The 21,601-nt window shown below is 38.3% G+C and overlaps 1 protein-coding gene across 3 annotated transcripts in view; it reads right to left on the bottom strand.

The window, feature by feature from the left end:
• LOC127529922 (disabled homolog 2-like) overlaps positions 1 to 21,601 on the bottom strand; it is a 63,002-nt gene that overhangs the window by 31,473 nt on the left and 9,928 nt on the right. For all 3 annotated transcript variants that reach the window (XM_051935212.1, XM_051935213.1, XM_051935211.1), the window contains exons 2-6: positions 17,930 to 18,049; positions 17,651 to 17,790; positions 17,418 to 17,516; positions 10,514 to 10,645; positions 8,344 to 8,409 (exon numbers count right to left, since the gene is read on the bottom strand). In XM_051935212.1, the coding sequence (XP_051791172.1) occupies positions 8,344 to 8,409; positions 10,514 to 10,645; positions 17,418 to 17,516; positions 17,651 to 17,790; positions 17,930 to 18,014 (522 nt within the window). In that variant the 5' untranslated portion in view covers positions 18,015 to 18,049. The remainder of the gene's footprint in view (positions 1 to 8,343; positions 8,410 to 10,513; positions 10,646 to 17,417; positions 17,517 to 17,650; positions 17,791 to 17,929; positions 18,050 to 21,601) is intronic.

A 21,601-nucleotide genomic window follows, 5' to 3' on the forward strand; every position in this document is an offset into this window, starting at 1 on the left:
GAATATTGTTTACTCCCATCAGAGATCAGAACCATTATGTCCCCAAATAAGGCATACTATATCCAAAAATTAGGAGCATCTCTACTCCTAACAGATTCCATTTCAGTGATGACACAAATATCAAGAAATCCCACCAATAACAAATTCTGAACCCATCTTTGAATTTGTGATGGCATCATCCATAGAAAGTGTCACTTGTTCGGCTTTGATGTATGTATAAATAGTCAGAATTGGGTATTTGGGCAGATTAGTGGCAGATAATATTTAATGTAAGTAAAAGTAAAGATTGCGTGTTGTACTGCCAGTGCTACAGAGTGATCAGTCTGATTTAAAGAAGGACTTGGAGATGAATGAAAATATTTAAACAGAGCAAAATCAGGAAATGGGAAATCATGAATTCAGTTGCCAAAACTAAAATCCTAAACAAAACTCACAGAGAACAGTTATAGTTCATAATAAAAAACACACACGGCTAATTTGCACCCATACTTTGTTTTTCTTTTATCCACAATCACAAATACTGCAAAGCTGTGATACCAGTATATAACGCATCATGCTAATGACACCAAGATCAGCATCCCCAAAAGCCACGCCCCTAACAACCAGCAATTGTGTTATGGCAACGGAAACACAAAAAAGTGACTTTATAGATTTTTAAAACGTTAATTTTGAATTCGAACATAATTCTGGCTGGTTTGGTAAAATCTGACTATTTTTCCAGTCAAGTGACATTATTGTCTTACCGTATTGATTAATGATTATTCACTGTTTCTCACAGGTTCTGGTGTTGTTACATTGGTTACCTGTGTCCTTTAGAATCGACTTTAAAATATCATTAGTCGTATATAAAGCACTATAAAATCTCCCTCCTTCCTATATTTCAAGTCAAAACCTATGCCAGATGGCTGGGTTGCCCTTGCCCAGCTGGGATGCCTATATGATGGAATGACCAGTGGAGAAAATGGGCCCAGGACTTTATCTCCCTTGGGACTCTAGGAAGTTAGCCCCCCCTGGGTTGCTGCAGTGTTATGGATTCCCACAGGGCTTCATTGGACTTCGCTGTATTCCCATTGGGTTTCATTGATGCTGTCTGGGGCAGCTGCAGAGAAGGTAGAGCCCTTTATGGCAGCAATGCCACTACGTCAGGAATTGCTGCTGGAAGGAGATCAAAGAACATCTGGAACACTTCTGGGTTCTCTATAAAAGGAGCCAGCTACCAAAGAGTTGGAAGGGAGGGGACAACGTTTATTGGAGGAGGACTGGAGGCGACTGAAAGAAAGAGAGAGAAAGGAGAAAGAAGAAAGAAGACAAAATACTGTGATGCTTTGTACTTGATACTTGTGTACTGTGTTGCTGTGATGTGTGAAAGAAAAGCACTTCCCCATGTACAGTATAATAAACATGTGCTGTTCTCCAAAACTTGGGCCTAGTGTCTGCTTGTGTCAGGTTTGGGTGGCTGGTGCACCCCCATCTCATCATAAACCTTAGATCTTCTAATGGTGGTCTGTTTATAATTCCAAGAGCCAAGCTTAAGAAAATGTGGTGATGCAGCTTATTGCTGTTATGCACTGAAACTCTGCAATACTTTAGCGATAGAGGTGCGCCAGGCTAACACCATGGAACTTTTTAAAAAAACTAATATATGCTTTTAGCTCTGTGTTTTGGGTCATTGTCCTGTTGGAGGATCCATGACCAGTGATTAAGGCAGCGCTTTCTGACACTGAGTAGTATGTCTGGACAGTCTTGAGATTTCATTGTTCCCTGCATTGACTCAAGGCGCCCCTTGATAGACACAGCAAAGCAGCTCCGAAACATAACTGAGCTTCCTCCATATTTCACAGTAGGTATGATGTTCTTTTCTTTGAAAGCTTAGTGATCGGTTTTCCTGCCAAGTCAGGACAAAGGGTACCAACAAATTTGTTTATATCTGTATAAGCTACATTTTTACTAAATACATGTTTTTATATAAATCTGTATTGATTTATTTTTTTGTTATGTATTCATTATTATTTTTAACTAATTTAAAATGCTTTTCTTTTTTTTGTACCTATTTCTATAACATCTTGTAAAACCCTTTAAGCTACAGTGAATCCTGCGTATGAAAATGTGCTGTAGAAATAAATGTTGTTGTTGTTCTTTCCATCACCATTCAAGTTAGATTAAAGAGTGAATGCGTGTAAAAGCTTTTAGTATATGCTTTATATACTCTGTTGAGGTTTTGGTTTTACATTTATCTAACAATATTGTATAACAATACTTAGGCTAGGTGGTCTTAGGTGGCTAATAAGAATATAAATTAAGGTTATTAGCACACTAGAACTTGTTTTAATGTAATTCTGTTTAAATAGTGGCTTGGTGTTCTTTATAAGTCAAAGTGAAGACTGTTTGTTTTAGGGTTAGGGTTTTAGAATTCTCCGCTGTCGGTAAGGCTTTATTGTGAATCCCTTATGCAAAGAATAAGGAATGTACAGTATAAGCATTAATGAGGTGTAAGCGTTTTATATAAACCTATAGGTCTCAATCTGATTGACTCTGATGAAAAATGTGTCAGCCTTGATGGGCAACAGGGGAATATTCATGAATGCAAGTTTCAATCACGGATACTATGGACTCATTGATATTGGACATTTTGTTATTTAACAGCATGAAGGTAAGGACTAATTATCTGATCTGCCAATGTTCTGAAAATTTTTGTTAGAATGTTGCAAACCTTTGTATTTAAGTAAAAATGTCGCAATTCTTTGTGCTCAAGTAATTTTTTGTCGGAAAATGCTGCCAGTAGACATGTTCTGTCAGGTAGGCTCATCTGGCGGGTCCACAGCTTCCATTGTGTTGTCAAGTGAGCTCATTTACTGGGGAGACATCAGCAGCGTCAGACAGATTGCGTAGTCCTGGTCGTTTGACGTGACCAAATTACCAAGTAAGGTTTTGTATTTTTTTTCATATAGTTGTTGTTTGAAAGAAATAAACGTACAATAATCAATAGAGTGGGTGTCTTTGTACTTTTTTCTGTGGAACACAAACACATGGCCTATACAGAATTCAAAGCTGGTGTGCTTTTCATTTAAAAATGTTACAATAAAAGTGCATGCTAGTTTGTGATAAGGCCAATCCACACATAGTTTAACTGAAACAGCAAAATTGTTCACAAATTAAAATATTTGACAAACTACAATTAGTTTTTTACTATACTTTTAAGTTTAAATTTGTTTATACAAAATTTAATTGTTAGAAATTATTGTTTAGTTCTAACTGAACTCCATTTTAATTGGTTTGTGCATCATTTAGAACCCTGGGTGCACCAAACTCAGACCATGATTTCCTTATGAGATATTAATTTCATTTTGTATATTTGTCTGTCATAAATTATTGTAATATGTGTTATTTTCTTCAATAATGAATTAAGATCATTTAAAAAGAAGTGGCAACTCAGCACACAAGTTCTGGCAGCAAGACAAAGACAAGCCATTGAAGGTTGAAAGCAGAGCATAAATTGCTGATAGGATGTGTGCCAAGTGAACACAATTTAAAAACAAAATATTTTCAGACAGACAGCAATTATTGGGAAATTTGCTAGCAGAGATGGAATTTGAAAGTGTTGATATGTGGATGGGTGGGTGGTTTGTGTAACTCCACCGCTCAGAGTTATTGACGGACTGCAACTGATTCCAAATGTTACCTCCAGGACCAGACGCACAGCAAAGACCACAATGCACTTAAATCTCCCCTCTGAATGTACAACATTTACTTCCTGTCTATTTTTAAGTTTTCCTCCAGATTCTGCTACGCACTTACTGTAGATAATGTAGAAATCGAACAACCTGCTGTACTTGTGAGACGAGTGAGAATTCCTTAATGCTGGCTGAATTATCCTCAGTGTGCACTTACTTGCTTTGATGGATGCCAGTGTCTCAGACTCTCTCATTACATTAGTTTGACAACTTCCTTCAAGCCCAGCATTTGTGTTCTGACAGAAGAACTCTTTTTTCCCTGTTTTATTCTTTAGTAAATATTACAAAGGCAGCATGATACACTAGATAAGGTTACTAGATCAATTCTCCTTCCCCCCACTTTAGAATTTGCACTGCAGTAAATCACTTAAATGGTCTGTGCTCACCTTTTCGATATACCAGTAAATAGTCGTAGCACCATGTAAATGTAAGCCACCTAAAAGAAAGGTAACAGCTAAATATATTTAAAAAGGAATTCTTCATCTCAAATGAAAGCTCCTTCACACTGAATCATACTTTTGAAATGAAGACAGAACCTTTGACCAATTAATTAGAGGGAGAGGGAGGTCTTTAATTCAAAAGTACGACCCTATGGGAAGCAGCGTCCTACCTGTGGATTTCTTTCAATTTCTGGAGTTACTTATGCATTTTTTTGGTAAAGTATTGTTAAATGTGTTTTGCATGTTGACAGTATACGATTAAATGACTTGTCATGTAGATTGCACAACATAACATGAGATTTTTTCATAGATGATATTATATTGTTTGATATTGTTGAGCATTAGTCTCTATTCCACCCGAAACATTGTTACGTCCTTTTACCACAAAAGCCATGAGTCAAACTTTTTCTAAGCCATCACTACAGATTACATATAAGCAACATATAAAAAAAAAAATACCGTTTTTGGGCAGATTATTCCTTTAGCAATTATTTTGTGCTAAATCTATGATAGTAATAGTAATGATCTATATGGAGCATTTTCCTACGTCCCCCATAACTGCAAATTAGTTGAATGGGCAAATCTAAATGGGACCATTGCAAGTGTGAGAGTGGCTGTGTGTATGAGTGGGTCATACAGTATGTTAGACTTCTGTCCCATCCAGGGTTGGTTTCTGCTTGTTCCGCTGGAATAGACAGAAGTCACCTCAAGCCCAGGTTAAAGATATTGTCTAATACTTCTATATTATAAAGTCAGCATTTTGTGGAAGGACTGACTGTGAAAGGTGGAATATTAATAAAAATAAAGACTACGGATAATTTAATTACAGACTGTCATTTATAAGCCTACTTTAGAAGTACTTGATTAATGAATCACGATGAGCAGATCTGCAGTCACCATATGTGTCCACCAGAGGGCAACATCATTTGGAGATTTACCCGGAGACCTGACGCATGAGCTCAGTATGAAACTAAACAGTAATTACTTTTTAACAATATAGGTCATGCTTTTATGGAATGATTTTTCCCATATATAATAATAGTTTACAATTTCACAAATATGCTGTCTTCATTTAGATTATGGCTGTATTTGTGCATCATAAAAGTCTTGATGACAACAAGCTCAGCCCAATAAAGCTGGTCAATCCAATCTACCTAATTTCTTCAAATTAACTTCAAGTTGTCTTTTGAATGTCCCTAAAGTCCTACTGTCTAACACACTACTTGGTAACTTATTCCATGCGTCTATTGTTCTCTGTGTGAAGAAAATCTTCCTAATGTTTGTATGGAATTTACCCTTAAGAAGTTTCTAACTGTGACCCTGTGTTCTTGTTGATCTCATTTTAAAGTAACAGTCTCAATCCACTGTAGTAATTCCTTTAATAAATTAAAAAAATTCAATCATGTCACCTCTAAATTTCCACTTTCTTAAGCTGAAAAGGTTTAACTCCTTCAATCTTTCCTCCCCCTGCAGTCCTGGAATCAGCCTAGTTGCTCTTCTCTGAACGTCTTCGAGTGCTGTTATGTCTGTTTTGTAAACTGGACATAGTACTCTAGATGAGGCCTCACCAGTACATTATAAAGCTTGAGCATAACCTCCATGAATTTGTACTCCACACATTGTACTATATAACCTAACATTCTGTTTGCCTTCTTAATGGCTTCTGAACACCGTCTGGAAGTTGATAGTGACAAGTCCACTATGACTCCTAAATCCTCCTCATAAGGTGTACTTTTAATTTTCAGACTTCCCATTCTGTATTCAAACCTCACATTTTTACTTCCTACGTGTAATAATTTACATTTACTTACATTACATTTCATCTGCTCAAGCCTGTATGCTGTTCAAGCCCCTCTGTAATCATTTGACTGATTCTAGATTTGCTGCACTTCCACCTAGCTTGATATTTCAGATAATTAAGGGTGAAACTCTGAATTGTTTGCTGTGTATTAAAGCCCTGTAGATTTCATTGCATTTCCTTTTTTGATTTCTTGCCCTATCCTAGGCATTCATTTGTACATTTCATTATTTAAAGATCTTTATGAAAGTTTTAAGTTTTCAAAAAGGTATATTCTCTAAAAAAGCATTTCAGTTTGCCAGAAAACTGGAGAAATTAAATAATGTATTGGTTTGGCAGGGACAGCCATTAGTACTGGAGAAAAACCCCAAGTGGATGGAGATACTAGAGGCCAAATGTTATCTTACTAGGCTCACCCGCCTTTTAAGGCGTCCGACTTTTATCCTCAGTTTGTGTGCACTCCATGTGTACATCAGGCATGTAAGTGTAGGGAATGAGAACATCAAAGTGCCCATTCATAACATTTCCCGAAAACCTAAGTTTTTTTATCCCCTCGAGTGCCTGTCCAAACTTGGAGTGTAGGACTCCATAATGATATACTTGAAACTCATAGGGGAACAACTCTCCCGCTGCCATTAGCTCAGAAATGGTACCATAAGTTTGAGACTTTGACATTTCAGTGAGATACTGAAGCTTATTTGTATAAGAGATTCCTGACGGCATCATTGTAAATGGCTGAAACCTTGACCAATTACTTAAAACATGTCGTACAATGTCAGCCCGAATCTGTACCGCTAAAGACGGAGTTTCATGCACTAAATAAGCTATAGATGAGAATAAGCAAGCACCATCTCCCCTCATATTTACTACGCGGTGAGGCATTTGTACTCCATCAACATTAATTATTTCCAGAGACATAATTTTGTCTATTTTTCCAGCGCATCGCGCACAAAAGCAAGGGAATGATGGGAGCAGCAGAACTCTGCTCACATCGTGTCGCTTCGTACCGCAAGTAGTAAGTCTGTGATAAGCGGAATACCGCTATGCTTTGCACTCACAGGACGGAAGGACAATCCTGACCGCTTTTACACATGTACACATTTATATTTCCAATGTACAAAAAATTTGGATGGTTGTTTAAATAAAATACTACTTCTGGTTGAGTAATTTTTCTCAAATTTCATATCTGTTTGCTTTTTATCATTATAAATATCTATACAAAATTTGAACCATCTGTCCGTAATTATAACCAAAATTTACTTGAAAATTTCAATTAAAGTAATACCACTTCCAGTTGCTGGAAGTGACCAAAAAAGTTGATAGGATTCCTTATTTTTTATATAAAGCAGATGTACAAAATCTCATTGACTGAGGTCAATGCATTTTCAATTATTTGTATTTACACACAGACACTCAGACAGACATAATTTCAAAAATGGTATTTTTGGACTCAGGAAGGTCTAAAACACCAAGATTCATCAAAATCTTGAGGTTGAATTTTTTTCACGATTCCTATACTTTTTCTTTACTGTGTATACGAAAAAGTAAAAAGTAGTTAAGCTGAAGACTTTTGCAAGGCCAACAGCACAATGTTAGTGCAAAGCATTTCTGCCAACAACTTTTATTTTCCTTTCTTCTCAATTCATGTAACCTCCACATAATTAGTGCTGCCTATTTGTAGATAGTGACAGTGGGGGTCAGGGGCAGATTACAGGCAAAAGGAGGGTTCAGAATGTGGAGTCTAAACCACACCTGACATGCCTCAAGCCAGGCTTCTCAATCCCAACAACTGTCCTGTCAGTCAGTGACACTGATGTTCTGGACATTGACCAGAATATCAAGAATGAAATGATGCCAGCAGTCCATAGAGGACTCCCAATACCTATTTGTGGTATGTAGCATTAGTGTCTCAACATCATAACAGCCTATTAAACAGTCTGTCATGGTGCTGTCCCTCGCTATGGACATGACAATCTTTCTATAAGCATTGTCAATGCATGTATCAAGATCCATCAGGCTGAGCCCATGTTCTCACAAAGGTTAGCCATTCTACTTGCACATTGCTGTTCATGATACTGACAAGCTTATTGATCCATTCTTTTCTGTTATCACATTCTTACAGCATGATTGACATAAGGCCCTAAGGTGGTGGTCATGACCCTAAGAGATATGCAAATGGGATTATTTGCAAACCTATCCATGCAGATCTTCCGTATAGGCTAAATGCAAATTATAATGCTGTTTCTGGGTGCAACTATCAGATCTGATTTACTGGGAAGAGGAGAGTATAGATAGCACACTAAAATAAATAAAGTAGGAGGTGAAAGTGTCATATGCAAGATCTGGTTACCAAGACAAGGGGTAGGACTCTCACCTGCTCTGGTGTAGTGCACTTCTGCATCTGGGTCACATCCTGGAGGTCTATGATTACTGACTCTGCCTGTAAGAGGAAAAATAAAACTGAAGTATGCCTCCCCAAAATAAGCATTGCAGTCAATAAAGACAAGATCTTGAATATTCAGTTAAAGAGGTCACTCCTGTACACCTACATTTGTTAACACTTCAGCCAGAGGTTCAAAATCAATAAAAGTCATGTCTGAATGAGGTTATGGGTGACTGGTGTGGGTGTGACTAGGTAGGGGTGACAATGTGAACTGATGGAAAATAAATAAATAATATAAATTATATAAATATAAAAAGATTAAATAATAATTAAAAATAAATATTTAATTTCAGTGGGTGATCTTGTCATTGCACCAGGCATGTCATATTTAGCAACTGTGTGTCAACCTTCCAGAACAGTTTTTGTGATGGCCAATAGTATCCTGCCCTGCAGAGTCAGCGATGTATGAAGGGTTAATAGGAATGGTGAGTTCACTCCCAGTATCAACCATTTTTGTTTTTTGTTTTCTTTTCTGTTGTGGTATATGAAAAACGAGACATCAGACAGACGAGGTTCTCTTCTGTTACTGAGATCCAAAGCACCCTCGCTCCTTATTCCTTATCACTGCATTATACATATTGTACTTCCAGATGAGTATTCATTGGTTGTCAGCTCTCATGCACACACAGCCTCAAGACCAAATGATCACAGACGTGTGTCACTGTGCAGGTCCCATTACACAACTGGATACAACATAATGTGACATGTGTTTAGACGGCCCAGCACACTCTGCTGTAGAATGGTGAGGAGGTGGTGGGCGTCCAGTTGGCTGAGGTCTCCAGAACCGTCACAGTATCTGACATGGTCTGTTCTAACTGACTATGGAGCCACCAGAGGTTTATGTTCTTCAAGGATGTTGTTGGTTGTAGTGTTTGTTTTTCTCTTCTCCATTGTCAGTTGGCCATCATTCAGAACTGAATTAATGGACATATAGAGCAGAACACCAATTATCTTAAACAGTTCAAGCTACTGTGTCTTTATGTACTCTATAATTGTAACTTTATGTAATATGCAATTGTATTTTACCTAGCAAACTTGTTACTGCAATTCATGTCTGCACTTCATAAACAGCACTATACAAAAATAAACAAAATCAATCTGAATTAAATATAAAATGCACAAGGCATAAACACCAAGAACAAATAAACTGTAAATATACAGTACATAGTCAACATAAGACAATCTAAAATGAATAAACGGACGGCACGGTGGTGCAGTGGTAGCGCTGCTGCCTCACATTTAGGAGACCCACGTTCGCTTCCCGGGGTTCTCCCTGCGTGGAGTTTGCATGTTCTCCCCATGTCTGCGTGGGTTTTCTCCGGGTGTTCCGGTTTCCTCCCACAGTCCAAAGACATGCAGGTTAGGTGGATTGGCGATTCTAAATTGTCCCTAGTGTGTGTTTGGTGTGTGGGAGTGTGTGTGCCCTGCAGTAGGCTGGCACCTTGCCCAGGGTTTGTTTCCTGCCTTGCACCCTTTGTTGGCTGGGATTGGCTCCAGCAGACCCCCGTGACCCTGTAGTTAGCATATAGAGGGTTGGATAATGGATGGATGGATGGATGGATGGAAAATTAATAAACAAAACAACACTCACAAAGAAAAAACGTATGAAAAGAAACCAAAGACATAGCTAATGAATAAATATGGCCAAATAAGTTGTGTACTAGTAGGGTGTTGTACTGTGTTAGTCTTTACGGATGCAATGAGAAATCAAGCAATATAACACCTTATATTGGCTAGCTGAACAGATTACAATATGCCAGATTTTGAACCTGAAGAAGGGGCCTGAGATTCCTTGAACGCTTGCATATTGTAACCTGTTCAGTTAGCCAATAAAAGGTGTCATTTTGCTTGACTTCTCATTGCATCCAAATAAGTGCTTAAAAACAATGCAGTGCTGTTAGCAAGGATGTCAATAGGGCGACCGAGTTTGTGTGTGAACTGCAGTCATACTGGCAATACGTGAGCCTATAAGTGGGACTCAATAATGATGTCATTGACATCGTGATTATGTGTCATGAGGATAAGATCAGGGATCAGTAAAACTGTCTGTGAGGGGGTCAGCAAAGTATTCACATTGGAGAGTATCATTAGGAAGTCTTACCACATTAGCTGTTTTGATAAACATAAGTTTGTAGCCTTTTGGGTGAGAGAATACATAAGCAAAGGCACGTGGGTCACTGCGGTCCTTCATCACATATGTGACTTGCTGTATATGGTGCTCATGTTCCACGTGCTGTTGGACAAGAACATACAGATACTGTATATGAACAGGTACATGCGCAGACCCAATAAACTCAGCATGCATGAAACAGCACCTATTAATAGTTTAAGCAAGGAAGGAATAAAAGTATTCTCCTGAAAAGAAAATGATCTCAGGTATAGTGACATCATGACAGTTAGATGTGTGCACATGGATTTCTTTAATGTGTCTACTTTTCCTATCTGCTTACTATATTTGTGCAGCGGTGGTGGTGTTGATGCCTCAAGGGATCCAAAGGGCATTGGTAGAACTGACATGTGAACCCTAATGAGTGACGAACATTTCTGTATGAGTATGAGACTGGGAATGGTCCAAGGCTACCAGGCAGTCAAGAGGTCGGCCAGCTGCCTGCACTGAACCTCCAAGTGCGCTCACGGTCCTTGGCTATCAGATGATCTGCTTCTCAAAGTTTCCTGTTGTTGCCCTGCATCATCATATTCTCTGGCAGAAGCCCAATAATATTTTAACACTAAAGTGCAATCCACTCTAAAACGCCCTGCTCTCTACAAAGGCATATACACTTGGTCATTTCTTCCTAGTATTTAATGAGTTAATAATATAAGAAAAAAAAATAATGGGAAAGACCACTTAGCCTAACATTTACTGTACTTACATAATATATCCAAAAAATGTCAAGTAAAAATTTGAACACCCCATGGAGCTTTATTTATCCTCCTAAAATGATCCCTATATTTACAGTTCACTCCATTAATAATAATATTTGTGTGAAATGTACTTTTTGCCAACTTCCATCATGAGACTGTTCGTCTTTGCTGAAGAACTTATTTCAAAATAATAGCTGGCATCCTTTCTTCTTATCTTACTCATCTGTCCATTCTCTGAAACCATTTATTCCATTTCAGTGCTGCAGGTACAGGCAAGGTGGCAGGAATCAGCACAGGACTGGACACTTAACGCTGAAATTTGACCAGAGTTAAAATCGTAGCACTGGTGTGTGCACTGGAGTTTTGTTTTCTGATGTTTCATTTATAATCACATAAAAAACATTATAATGAGAACAAGTAATTCAGATCAACACAACTCAGCAATCCCTATTCACATTATGATTTGAATGCTCACAAAGTTCCTCTATTCGCCATCCTACTTGGTAATATATTCTACTTCATTTTGGTTTTCCATGTGAAGAAAAGCCTTCTAACGTGTGCGAAATCTGAAGAACTCATTTCAAAGTAACAGCCTTGATCTACTGTTCTTGTTCCTTTTTAAAAAACCTTCAATTATGATCTATCTTAATCTCTGTTTACTCAGACTGAAAACGTTCAAATCCTTTAATCTTTCCTCATAATTCATACTTCGTAGTCCCACAGTCAACCTTGTCACTCACTTGACATCCTCCTCTGTCTTTTAGAGATCAAAATTGCTCAAAATATTTCAGACTTTATAACTGAGAGCACTGTTTTATTTCTAGATCAAGCATTATGTTACAACATGAACAATGTCCACTTTCTATTCTATCAGTGAATGAGAACGTGGTCATCAACAAATGCAAGAGAATAAGACACCAAGAAATGTAAACATTGTCAAAAAACATGTGAAGTATCAAAATTGGATGACCAATACATTGAAACTCAGACTATCACTAAACTAAATCATTGTCAACAAAATCAGGAGGTATACATGAAAGCCAGTAATTAAATTTTAAAAATCCCACAAGAAGGTTCTAGGGAGTGAGAGAAAAAAATGGTAATATCTAGCATGTTAAATATTTTATAGGTTGTCTTATTTGTAAAATTGTCATTATAATTTTATTTTACTTTGGCCAGTCCATTGCTCAGATAAGAGTTTTGCATGCAGGTAGCCCCTAGTTGAAATTCCAAAGCAGGAACTTAATGCACAGCCAGGCTCGGTGGATAAAGGTGGCTGGGGAACTAACAGGCTGGCAGATGGACTGAAGAGTTGAAGGCTTTGCATCAATTTAACTGTAAATTGCTGCACTTTTTAAATGGTAACCTTGTATGAACTCCAAATATCAGAAATTACAGTGGAACCTCGGTTCACGAACGTCTCGGTACACATACAAATCGGTTTATGACCAAAAAGTTTGCCAAACTTTTGCCTCGGTTCACAACCACACATTCGGTATACGAACAAGCCAGGTTCCCTTTCAGTTTGTACATGTTCAGTCACTCCCTGTGCATTTCCTGTGCAGCGAGCAAGAGAGAGAGAGCGAGAGTGCGAGACACACACACACACACACACACATACACAGAGGCAGCAGACACACAGACAGCGAGAGAGAGAGCCGCGCACACACACACAGGCAGCGAGAGAGAGTCCCGCAAACACACAGGCAGCACCAGAGAGAGACAGACCCGCACACACACAGGCAGCGCAAGAGAGAGACAGACGTGCACACACACAGGAGCGTGAGAGAGAGGCGCGCACACACACAGGAGCATGCTACAGAGACACACACACAGGCGCTCCAGGCTCGCTATAGAGAGAGAGAGAGAGGGAGGGACGCATAAGGTAGAGAAGGCTTGTTTTTGTTTACAGCGATCGGTTCGTAGCCTGCATTGTTGCAATGTTACTTTTCTTGGTGGTTTATTAAATTACGGATTTTTCAAATGTTCATTTTTTTCCCCTGTGCTTAAAACTCATTAAAAAAAAAGTGTTTTTAGAGAGCGGTTCCTAGCACTATAGCGTGAACTATTGCAGTGTTAGTTTTCTCTGTTGTTCAAGGTTTTCTCAGTGTTATTCAATGTTTTAACATTTAGTTTACTATTATGCTGTGCATTCTATGGTATAATTAACTATATTTGTGCTTAAAAATTAAAAATATATATATATATATTTACATACAGTTTGTACGGTCTGGAATGGATTAATTGTATTTACATACAATCCTATGGGGGAAATTGCTTCGGTTCACGACCAAATCGGTTTACGACCAGAGTTTTGGAATGAATTATGGTCGTGAACCGAGGTTCCACTGTAGGGACAATTTATATTCTATGAGCTCTTTCTGGGAAGAAAGGCTAGACCAGGAAGGAGAGGAGTAGGAGTAAAGCATGGACTTAAATGAAGGCTGAATCTGCCTAAGCTGAGCCATCGGAAACTACACATTCCAAGGACCATTGGGATTGGAAAAATGGTGGTCTCTATCTCTCTCTCTCTTTCTTCACCTCTCTGTTGCTTCATTCATGCAGAAGGCCACTCTATCCAAGGGCCATGCCGCACGACATTGGCACGAGAGTCCAATCAAAATACTAAGACAGTCAGTCACCAGGTAGTCTAAGGAAAACTAACTGATTATTATCTGGGTTGTATTGATATTATTTTGCCAACACAAGCATTTCTACTCTTATATTTTGGGCATATTATCTATAATAAATGAATAAATGTGAAACATTTTCTCCTGTCTGCTCTGACATTCTAATTGCCTGGGGTTACAGATGCATAGGAAAGAAGGAGTAACTGATGTACAATAACAGTCAATCCTGACATTGACCAGACTGGGAAGAATCAACATACAAGGGGTATAGATGGGATTTGGGGCACCTTGTTAAGGTCTGTGTAGTAAAGATCCTGAAAGAGACAATAGGGTCACTCTAGGACCCTACTACAACAAAACAGAAAGTATCCACCTTTATACCATCAAAGCAATCACACCGCACATCACACATTTTCGGCTCTTCCAGTATGGCAACACAGTAACAGTCACAAATAAATGATTTACAGGATTGGGGTGCCCCAAAAAAAAGAAATGATATTGAAAACAAAAATAAAAGAAAATATATTAACTTGTTTAAAACTAAACTGAAAGTAAAAATAAATAATGGATTTGGATTCTAGATTAATCAAAATCACAAAATGGCAGCAACAAGGAACATAAAAACTTTTAGACAGATTGCAATCGTAACACTTTCCTCATGTTATTTATGCTTCCAGTGCTGTGTTTTGGTCAACTTTTTCATGTTCACTGAAATGGTTACTCTCATGTGAAGGACAGTGGTACAGTAATCCCTCACCTATCGCGGGGGTTACGTTCCAGAGCCCCCCGCGATAGGTGAAAATCCGCGAAGTAGCGACCTATATTTATTTTATTATTTATACATATTTTAAGGCTTTATAAACCCTTCCCACCCTCTTATAAACCTTTCTCACTCTCTTGTTAACCTTTCCCACGCTCTTATAAACACTTCCTATGCTCTTAAACACTTTCTACATTCTTAAACACCTCAGACCAACACTGCACGCAGCGATCAGATGTCAATGTGTCTGCACTCGCTTTGTGAAGGGGGGCAGCTGAACTCACTCTGAGCAGAAATGGACTTTGTGCTGCTTCTGCCAAAATGCCTGCTTGTCGCTCTGCGCGAGGAGTGTGTGTGTGTGTGTGTGTGTGTGTGTGGGCGTGTGAAAGCTGAACGCACCTTCGCTCAAAACCCCCCTCCCCGGAAGCGCAGTACGCTCCTGCCACTTCGCATTGTCAAGGGGGTGGGGAGCTGAATGAACGCTAAGGAGAAGTGGACTTTGTGCTGGCTTTGTGCTGCTTGTCGCTCTGCGTGTCAATAATTTAAAAGCCTGTACATCACCAATTTTCCTGTCTCACTGTCTTGTCTTGCGTGAAGTTAAAATGTTTTATAATAGTGAGATGTTACTCATATCCTTAGCCCGACATCCACATATCATATGTGTTAACAAAGTGTGTTTTATAAGTTTACATGTGTTTAAAGCATGTGGGATGGGTATTTTAAGGCTTAAACTATAAAAATGTTTATTTATATGGTCTTTCTATATCGCGGATTTTCTCCTGTTGCTGATGGGTCTGGAACATAACTTCCGCGATAGGCGGGCAATCACTTGTATTTAAAAACCCGCGAAGTTGTGAATCTGCGAAAAGTGAACCGCGAAGTAGCGAGGGATTACTGTACTGTGATTTTAGGTGCTTTTGCATAAAATGTGAAAAGCACCTACTGCAGTCACTATGTCTGTCTGTTGCCTGCCTGTCCTCATAAAACAAATCAGCTCTATTATAATCTGAGAGTCCTGAAACAATAAAGAGTTCCATAAACATTTCCAAAAATGCCTACTAGAGCGGGCTATCACCATCAAACCCTGGCTAGTAATACCGGTAAAAGCAGTATCTTCATAAAAATTACAGATGTATTCTCTGTAACAAAAGCAGTCTTCATAGAGCAAAAAAAAAGGCATAAAGGATTTGCCAGCATAGGCAATCCAAGGTGAACAGTCTCAATTCAGTAATGCAAGGGGTGGTGAAAAATCCAGAGAACTCACAAAAAAAGTCACAGAAACTCACCACTCCCTACCACATTTGAAATGAATAGCCAGGAACTGCAGAAGACCCTCTGAATTTATAGGAAGGTGGGCAGTTCCTGGTTGTGATTGGCAGGTGGCCCTGCCTCTTGGGGGAACCACCTACAAAATATATGGAACAAAGAAAATGATAAACAAAAGTAACATTAATGTACCTCACAATTGAACAAAATAGAAAAGAAAAAATTGCACCCCAGCCAGGGCTGAGATACAGTATAGCAGACTCACAGCAGACCAATTTTGTTGAAATTGGACACACTTATTATTCCAGGCAATTTGCTGGAAAAGTTCAGTTCTATCTTAAATAGAACATGCTGTACAAATTTTTGAAAATTCAAAATCTCCCATTGAAAAGCATCAGTGAATTTTCAAACTTGTTTCTTTGAAAACAGAGAAACATTCTGCGTATCTTCAAATACGGACAAGTCTAGTGTTTAAATTTGACCTTAATAGTGATTACTTCAACGTACTGTGTATATTTTGTAGATATTTCCATTTTTCTCATCTGGCATCCATTCCTAATGCATTTTAGTCAAACCTCAGGAGAGGTACACGTACACAAGCCGCTTGTACGCCAGCTCACTTCTCCTGCTGCTTGAAATTCTCCAGGGTAGACAGTCATTTAGTACATCACCTATCTGAAGACCCTGGCATTGCTTCAACTGACTGAGGCTCATCTTACTGGAAAGAATGGGAACATCCAAGGAAGTCAACCCACAGCTGTATGACAACATTATTCCTGTTATTTTATTTTTTTCTGTGTCTTATTAAAAATTGCTACTGTCAATCCAGTCCCACACACATTTAATTCATTGCTTTTATTCATATTCAGTGCTAGGACGTTTACTGGATTCTTTTCAAGGTCTCAATTATGCTGTCATTTATTTTATATTTAAACTTTCCCTGGACGCTATTTCAATATCTTTCATTATTTAGAATTGAATTCTTGTTTGTTTTGTAATGTGCCTTGCAATGGCATTCATTTTGAAAGGAGAATGGCAAAGGTTCAGACGTCAGTTAAATTTACTGTCAATACTCTAAACTCCAAATCATTGAAAACTTCAAGAAACAAATGATAAAAGAATATTTAAAATGTCCCATGAGTGAAACAGCTTTCCTGTGCTGATGTTATAAATTGAAGCTGGAGTGGTTGTTCTGGCATATGAGTGATATGAGTGTTTCTTACTAGCAGTTCCTAGCATTTATAATTCATTTGAATGATGAGTTTTATAAAAAATGTGATGCTCCCTCTCATTTACTCTAGAGGAACACATAGCCCCCCATACCATATGAATGGGTAGCAATGCATAGTACCCATTTCTTCTTTGGCCCTGGTGGAGTCATGGTACCTTAGTCCCTTTTATTTATACCCATAAGTTAAAAGTCCAAGATTTCTTAGTCTGGTTTGTCATTGCATTATGATTTTCTGTAATTTTGTTCCTCATACCCCTGTCCTCTCGTCAATGATGCGCACTCCTGATGTGGACACTCTCAGCCAGATCCTCTGCTTGTGGCGGCCCTTTGATTGAGCTGTTGCTGCCCATCCCTGCGGGAGAACCATAACATTTTAGCTGACTAGCATGAGAAGAAAACATTACTGTGGACATTCCAGTGTGTTTGTATAGGCTGTACTAAAAAGAGAAAGATGAAAGATAACAAACTGGCCAACTGGCCTATAACCTTTAGCTTCATCATGGAGTTGCGACACATTTTGTCTCCTTGCCCGCTGGGGACATCATCAATTCCAATCAGCTTCGCTTTGTAGCGTACACCTTCCCCCTGAAAACGGGACTTCAGATATTGTGGTGTTTTCTCAAAGACTAAGGAAGAAAAGTAACAAGGTGGAAGTTAGTAAAACAGGGAAACTAGTAATGGAAGCATGAAGAATGTTTTAGCATCTGTCAGTCTTACAAATCTCTCGTTCTTATTTTTTTCAATGACATTTCAGATCATAATTACCTTTTTTATTCATTCTTCTTATCCTTGTGGGTACCTGAGTCTGGAGTGGCACCACTAAAGGCAGCTGAACCGGTTTCACTGCCATTGACGTTGATCTTTAGAGAAAACAGTACTAGAAAACTAGAAAACAAATGACAAGAAATAGAGAAGATGTCAGTGGAACAATGCTACTCTAGGTGAACTTCATGTCAAGAGAAGATGTTGCGACAACACTTGGCTATAATGGGTAAAAGTGTACAACGCCACAGAGTCTATAGAGCAGACAGTATGGAGGAGTGGCTAAGGCACTTGACCTTTCACCACAAGCTTTTTAGTCCAATTCCTGTCTGTGTGACCATGAAAACGTCACAATTACAGAAAACTGTATGCTGTAATTGTTCACTGAAGGCAGTAATGCAGTTCAATCAATGTTCATGATGTCACACTTACTATGTATTCAATATTGTATGATTTAAAAGTAAAAATATCACACTGACATACATATTTGACAAAGTTTCAGAAAAATTTCTGCAGTAATGAAAGTACCCAATAGCCTAGTGGTCTCCATAATTCTTAAATGGATAAGTTTGGAACAACCACAACTCATCCTAGAACTGTCTAACTGGCTGAACTGAACCATAGGGAGAGAAGGGCCATGGTAAGAGGGGTGGCCAAGGTCCCAATCGTCACTCTATCTGAGCCCCAGAGAATTTGTGGGAAGATGAGAGGAACTTTCAGAAGCATAAACACCACTGCAAACACTCCAACAATCTGGGCTTTATAGCAGGGTAGCCAGAAAACACATGAAATCCTGCTTGGAGTTTGCATAAAGTCACCTAATAGACTCACAAAAAGTGAGAAACAAGATTCTCTGGTCTGGTGAAACCAAAACTGAACTGTTAGGCCTCAAGTCTAAGGGTCACATCTGGATGAAACCAACTACTGCTTACCAAGCGTGCATCACCGTTCCAGTGGTGAAGCATAGTGGTGAACAGCATCATCTGGTGGGGTTGTTTTTCGGCAACACGAGCTGGGAGGCTAGACAGGGTTAAGGGAAAACTGAACAAAGTGCATAGATGTCCTTAATGAAAACCTGCTCCAGAGCACCGTAAACTTCAGGCTAAGCCAAAAGTTTACCTTCCAAAAAGGACAATAACCTTAACCATAAGGCAAAGACAACACAGGAGTGGCTTGGGGTCTACTCTGTGAATGTCAGTGAGTTGCCCACCCAGACTTAAGCCTAATCAAATATCTCTGGAGAGACCTAGTTGTTCATTGATGTTCTCCATTCAAACAGAAAGATCTTGTGCAGAACTGCAGAGAATATATCCCTTGTATTCTTTGAGGGGAACCTCAAGAAGTAGGTCCACCCTGATGTTACTGTGTTATGTTTACCAAGAAAAGGAAGGAAAACTACATTAATAGAGGTAACCAGGAGAAGAAACATAAAAAATACCAGAGAGAAGTTCCATCTAATACACTAACCCAGAAATTAATGTCAAAGCCAGGAAAAAGGGTCTAAAATGCTGAATAAGAACATGAAAAGCAGCACACAGAGATTTCTTTTGAATTATCCGCAAACTCGGATGACTGGGAAGTGCACAGTTATGGTGATATGACAGTTCTGCACACCTCTGAGTGATATTACAGAGCAAACGCCATAATAATTATTGCTCAAGAAAAAACAAGTTGCTGTTGAAAAAAGACGTGAGAAACATATAAATATAGTAATAAATTATCTCTAATCAAGTTAATGATGCCAACATTTGTTCTGCAACCTCCAAAACCCATTTTCAGATATCTAGTGTGATAAACAGAACTCCAATTGATAACTAATTCATTTAAAAGGAACACAGATCACAGCACACTGATGCTGGGACCACCCTCTATCTTTATACTTTAACGTAAGAGAGGGTCCCAGCGGTGGGTGCATTATTGATAATTGTTAAGATAGCATCGAGTGAACACACTTCAGATTTATTATTTTGTGAATTCTCTTGCTTCATTTTTCAGTTCTGATTCGTTCTTTCAGGCATACCCTTTTACAGTTTAATTTTGTGCTTTTTCCTCTTTCTGCCATTTTTGTGTTCCTTTTGCTTATCCAAATAAACTTTTCATTTGGCCTTGTCATTCAAGCTAGAGGTTCAATGGCTAATCCTCTGCTTTGATAGACATTTTTGAGAATTGTGAATATTTAAAGTATTTTTAACTTTTAAAGCCATTGCCGTATTTTAGATCAAAGATATGGTTCCCTGAGGTGAAGCTTATTTTGGAAGGCCGATTCATCCTGGTCTGGCCTGTTTGTTTATACATGTTTTTTTCTACTTATTATTATTTTTTATTGCTTACTTTCTCTATTTATATGTTCTATTTTATACACTCTTGTTTTTTTGCTTTCACTATGACAGTAGTTCTCAAACTGTGGGGCAGGAAAATATGAAAAATACATCTATTGAAACCAAAACAAAATAACTTAAAATACATTCTGATACTAGAAAAATAAATATAGAGTTAGATAAATGTCGATAAAAGTTAAGTAGGTATAATAAAATATGCATCTATGATATATCATTAATTAAAAAAGAACAAATTGGTATTAGTGGGCTTCTTTCAAAAAAACGTTAGGGGGGCGGAATTAAAACTGTTATGAAAACTCGGGTCGCAAAGACTTAAAGGTTAAGAAACGCTGCACTATGATGTTAACCCTGTCTGTATAAAAATAATTTCTTCAGTTCCTCCAATGCCCATGAAGCTTTTGTTTCTAGACATTTCTAGCAAAAGGGGGTGAATCTCCTAATTAAACACTGATTGGTTTATTGTACCAAAAAATATTATTTTAAAAATTATAAAACTCTTTACCACAACTTGGAACTTGAAAAATATTGCAGCACACTGGAACACCACAACCTTTGACCTGCTCAATCCCCAGACTTATGAACTGCAGCCCTTCATGACCTTCTACCCTCCAAACTTCTGCATGTTCTGACAGCACATGGAGAACATACTGGCCTGAGCACTGAAAGCACCTCAGGTAACAAAGAAAGAGAGAAAGAGTGAGAGTGTGAGTGTTATGATTAGTTAGTCAGTCAGTCATTCTCTAACCCGAAATATCCTAACACAGGGTCATGGGGTCTGCTGGAGCCAATTCCAGCCAACATGGGGTGCAAGGCAGAAACAAACCCCGGGCAGGGCGCCAGCCCACCCCAGTGTTATGATTAGACTCTTCTTTAATTTTATGTGCACTTTTCTAAAGTGATCTTGGCCTTTTTGGTTTTTCAGACATCAGGGTATCCATTTCTGCAGTCTGTCTTACTTGAATAATTTAGAAAAAAATCTTCATTTTTTATACTATCTTTCAATACCATTTTGTTTGGATTTCATGTCATGCTTTACTTAGGAAATGTTTCCCACAATTCACTGGGACAGTGTGAAATGACATCATTGATTCTATTTACAAGTAAGGGTCACCCTTTTTAGTTTAAATTTATTTGAGACTGGAAAAAAACCATTGATGTTTGTTTCTTTGTATTTTCTGGCTTGAAAAGACATCTTTCTTTTTCATTTCGGTTTTGCCCTTTTTGTTTTGACGAAAGATAGGATTGCCTTCTGATTAATGAACTTTGCACATCTCTGACTTTGTTTTTTCTTTTAGTCCTTTTTAAAAAAAATGTTTTGTCTGGATTAGGCAGAACA

The sequence above is a fragment of the Erpetoichthys calabaricus genome, chromosome 12 (genome assembly GCF_900747795.2).
Source record: "Erpetoichthys calabaricus chromosome 12, fErpCal1.3, whole genome shotgun sequence".
Classification (NCBI taxonomy): Eukaryota; Metazoa; Chordata; class Cladistia; order Polypteriformes; family Polypteridae; genus Erpetoichthys; species Erpetoichthys calabaricus.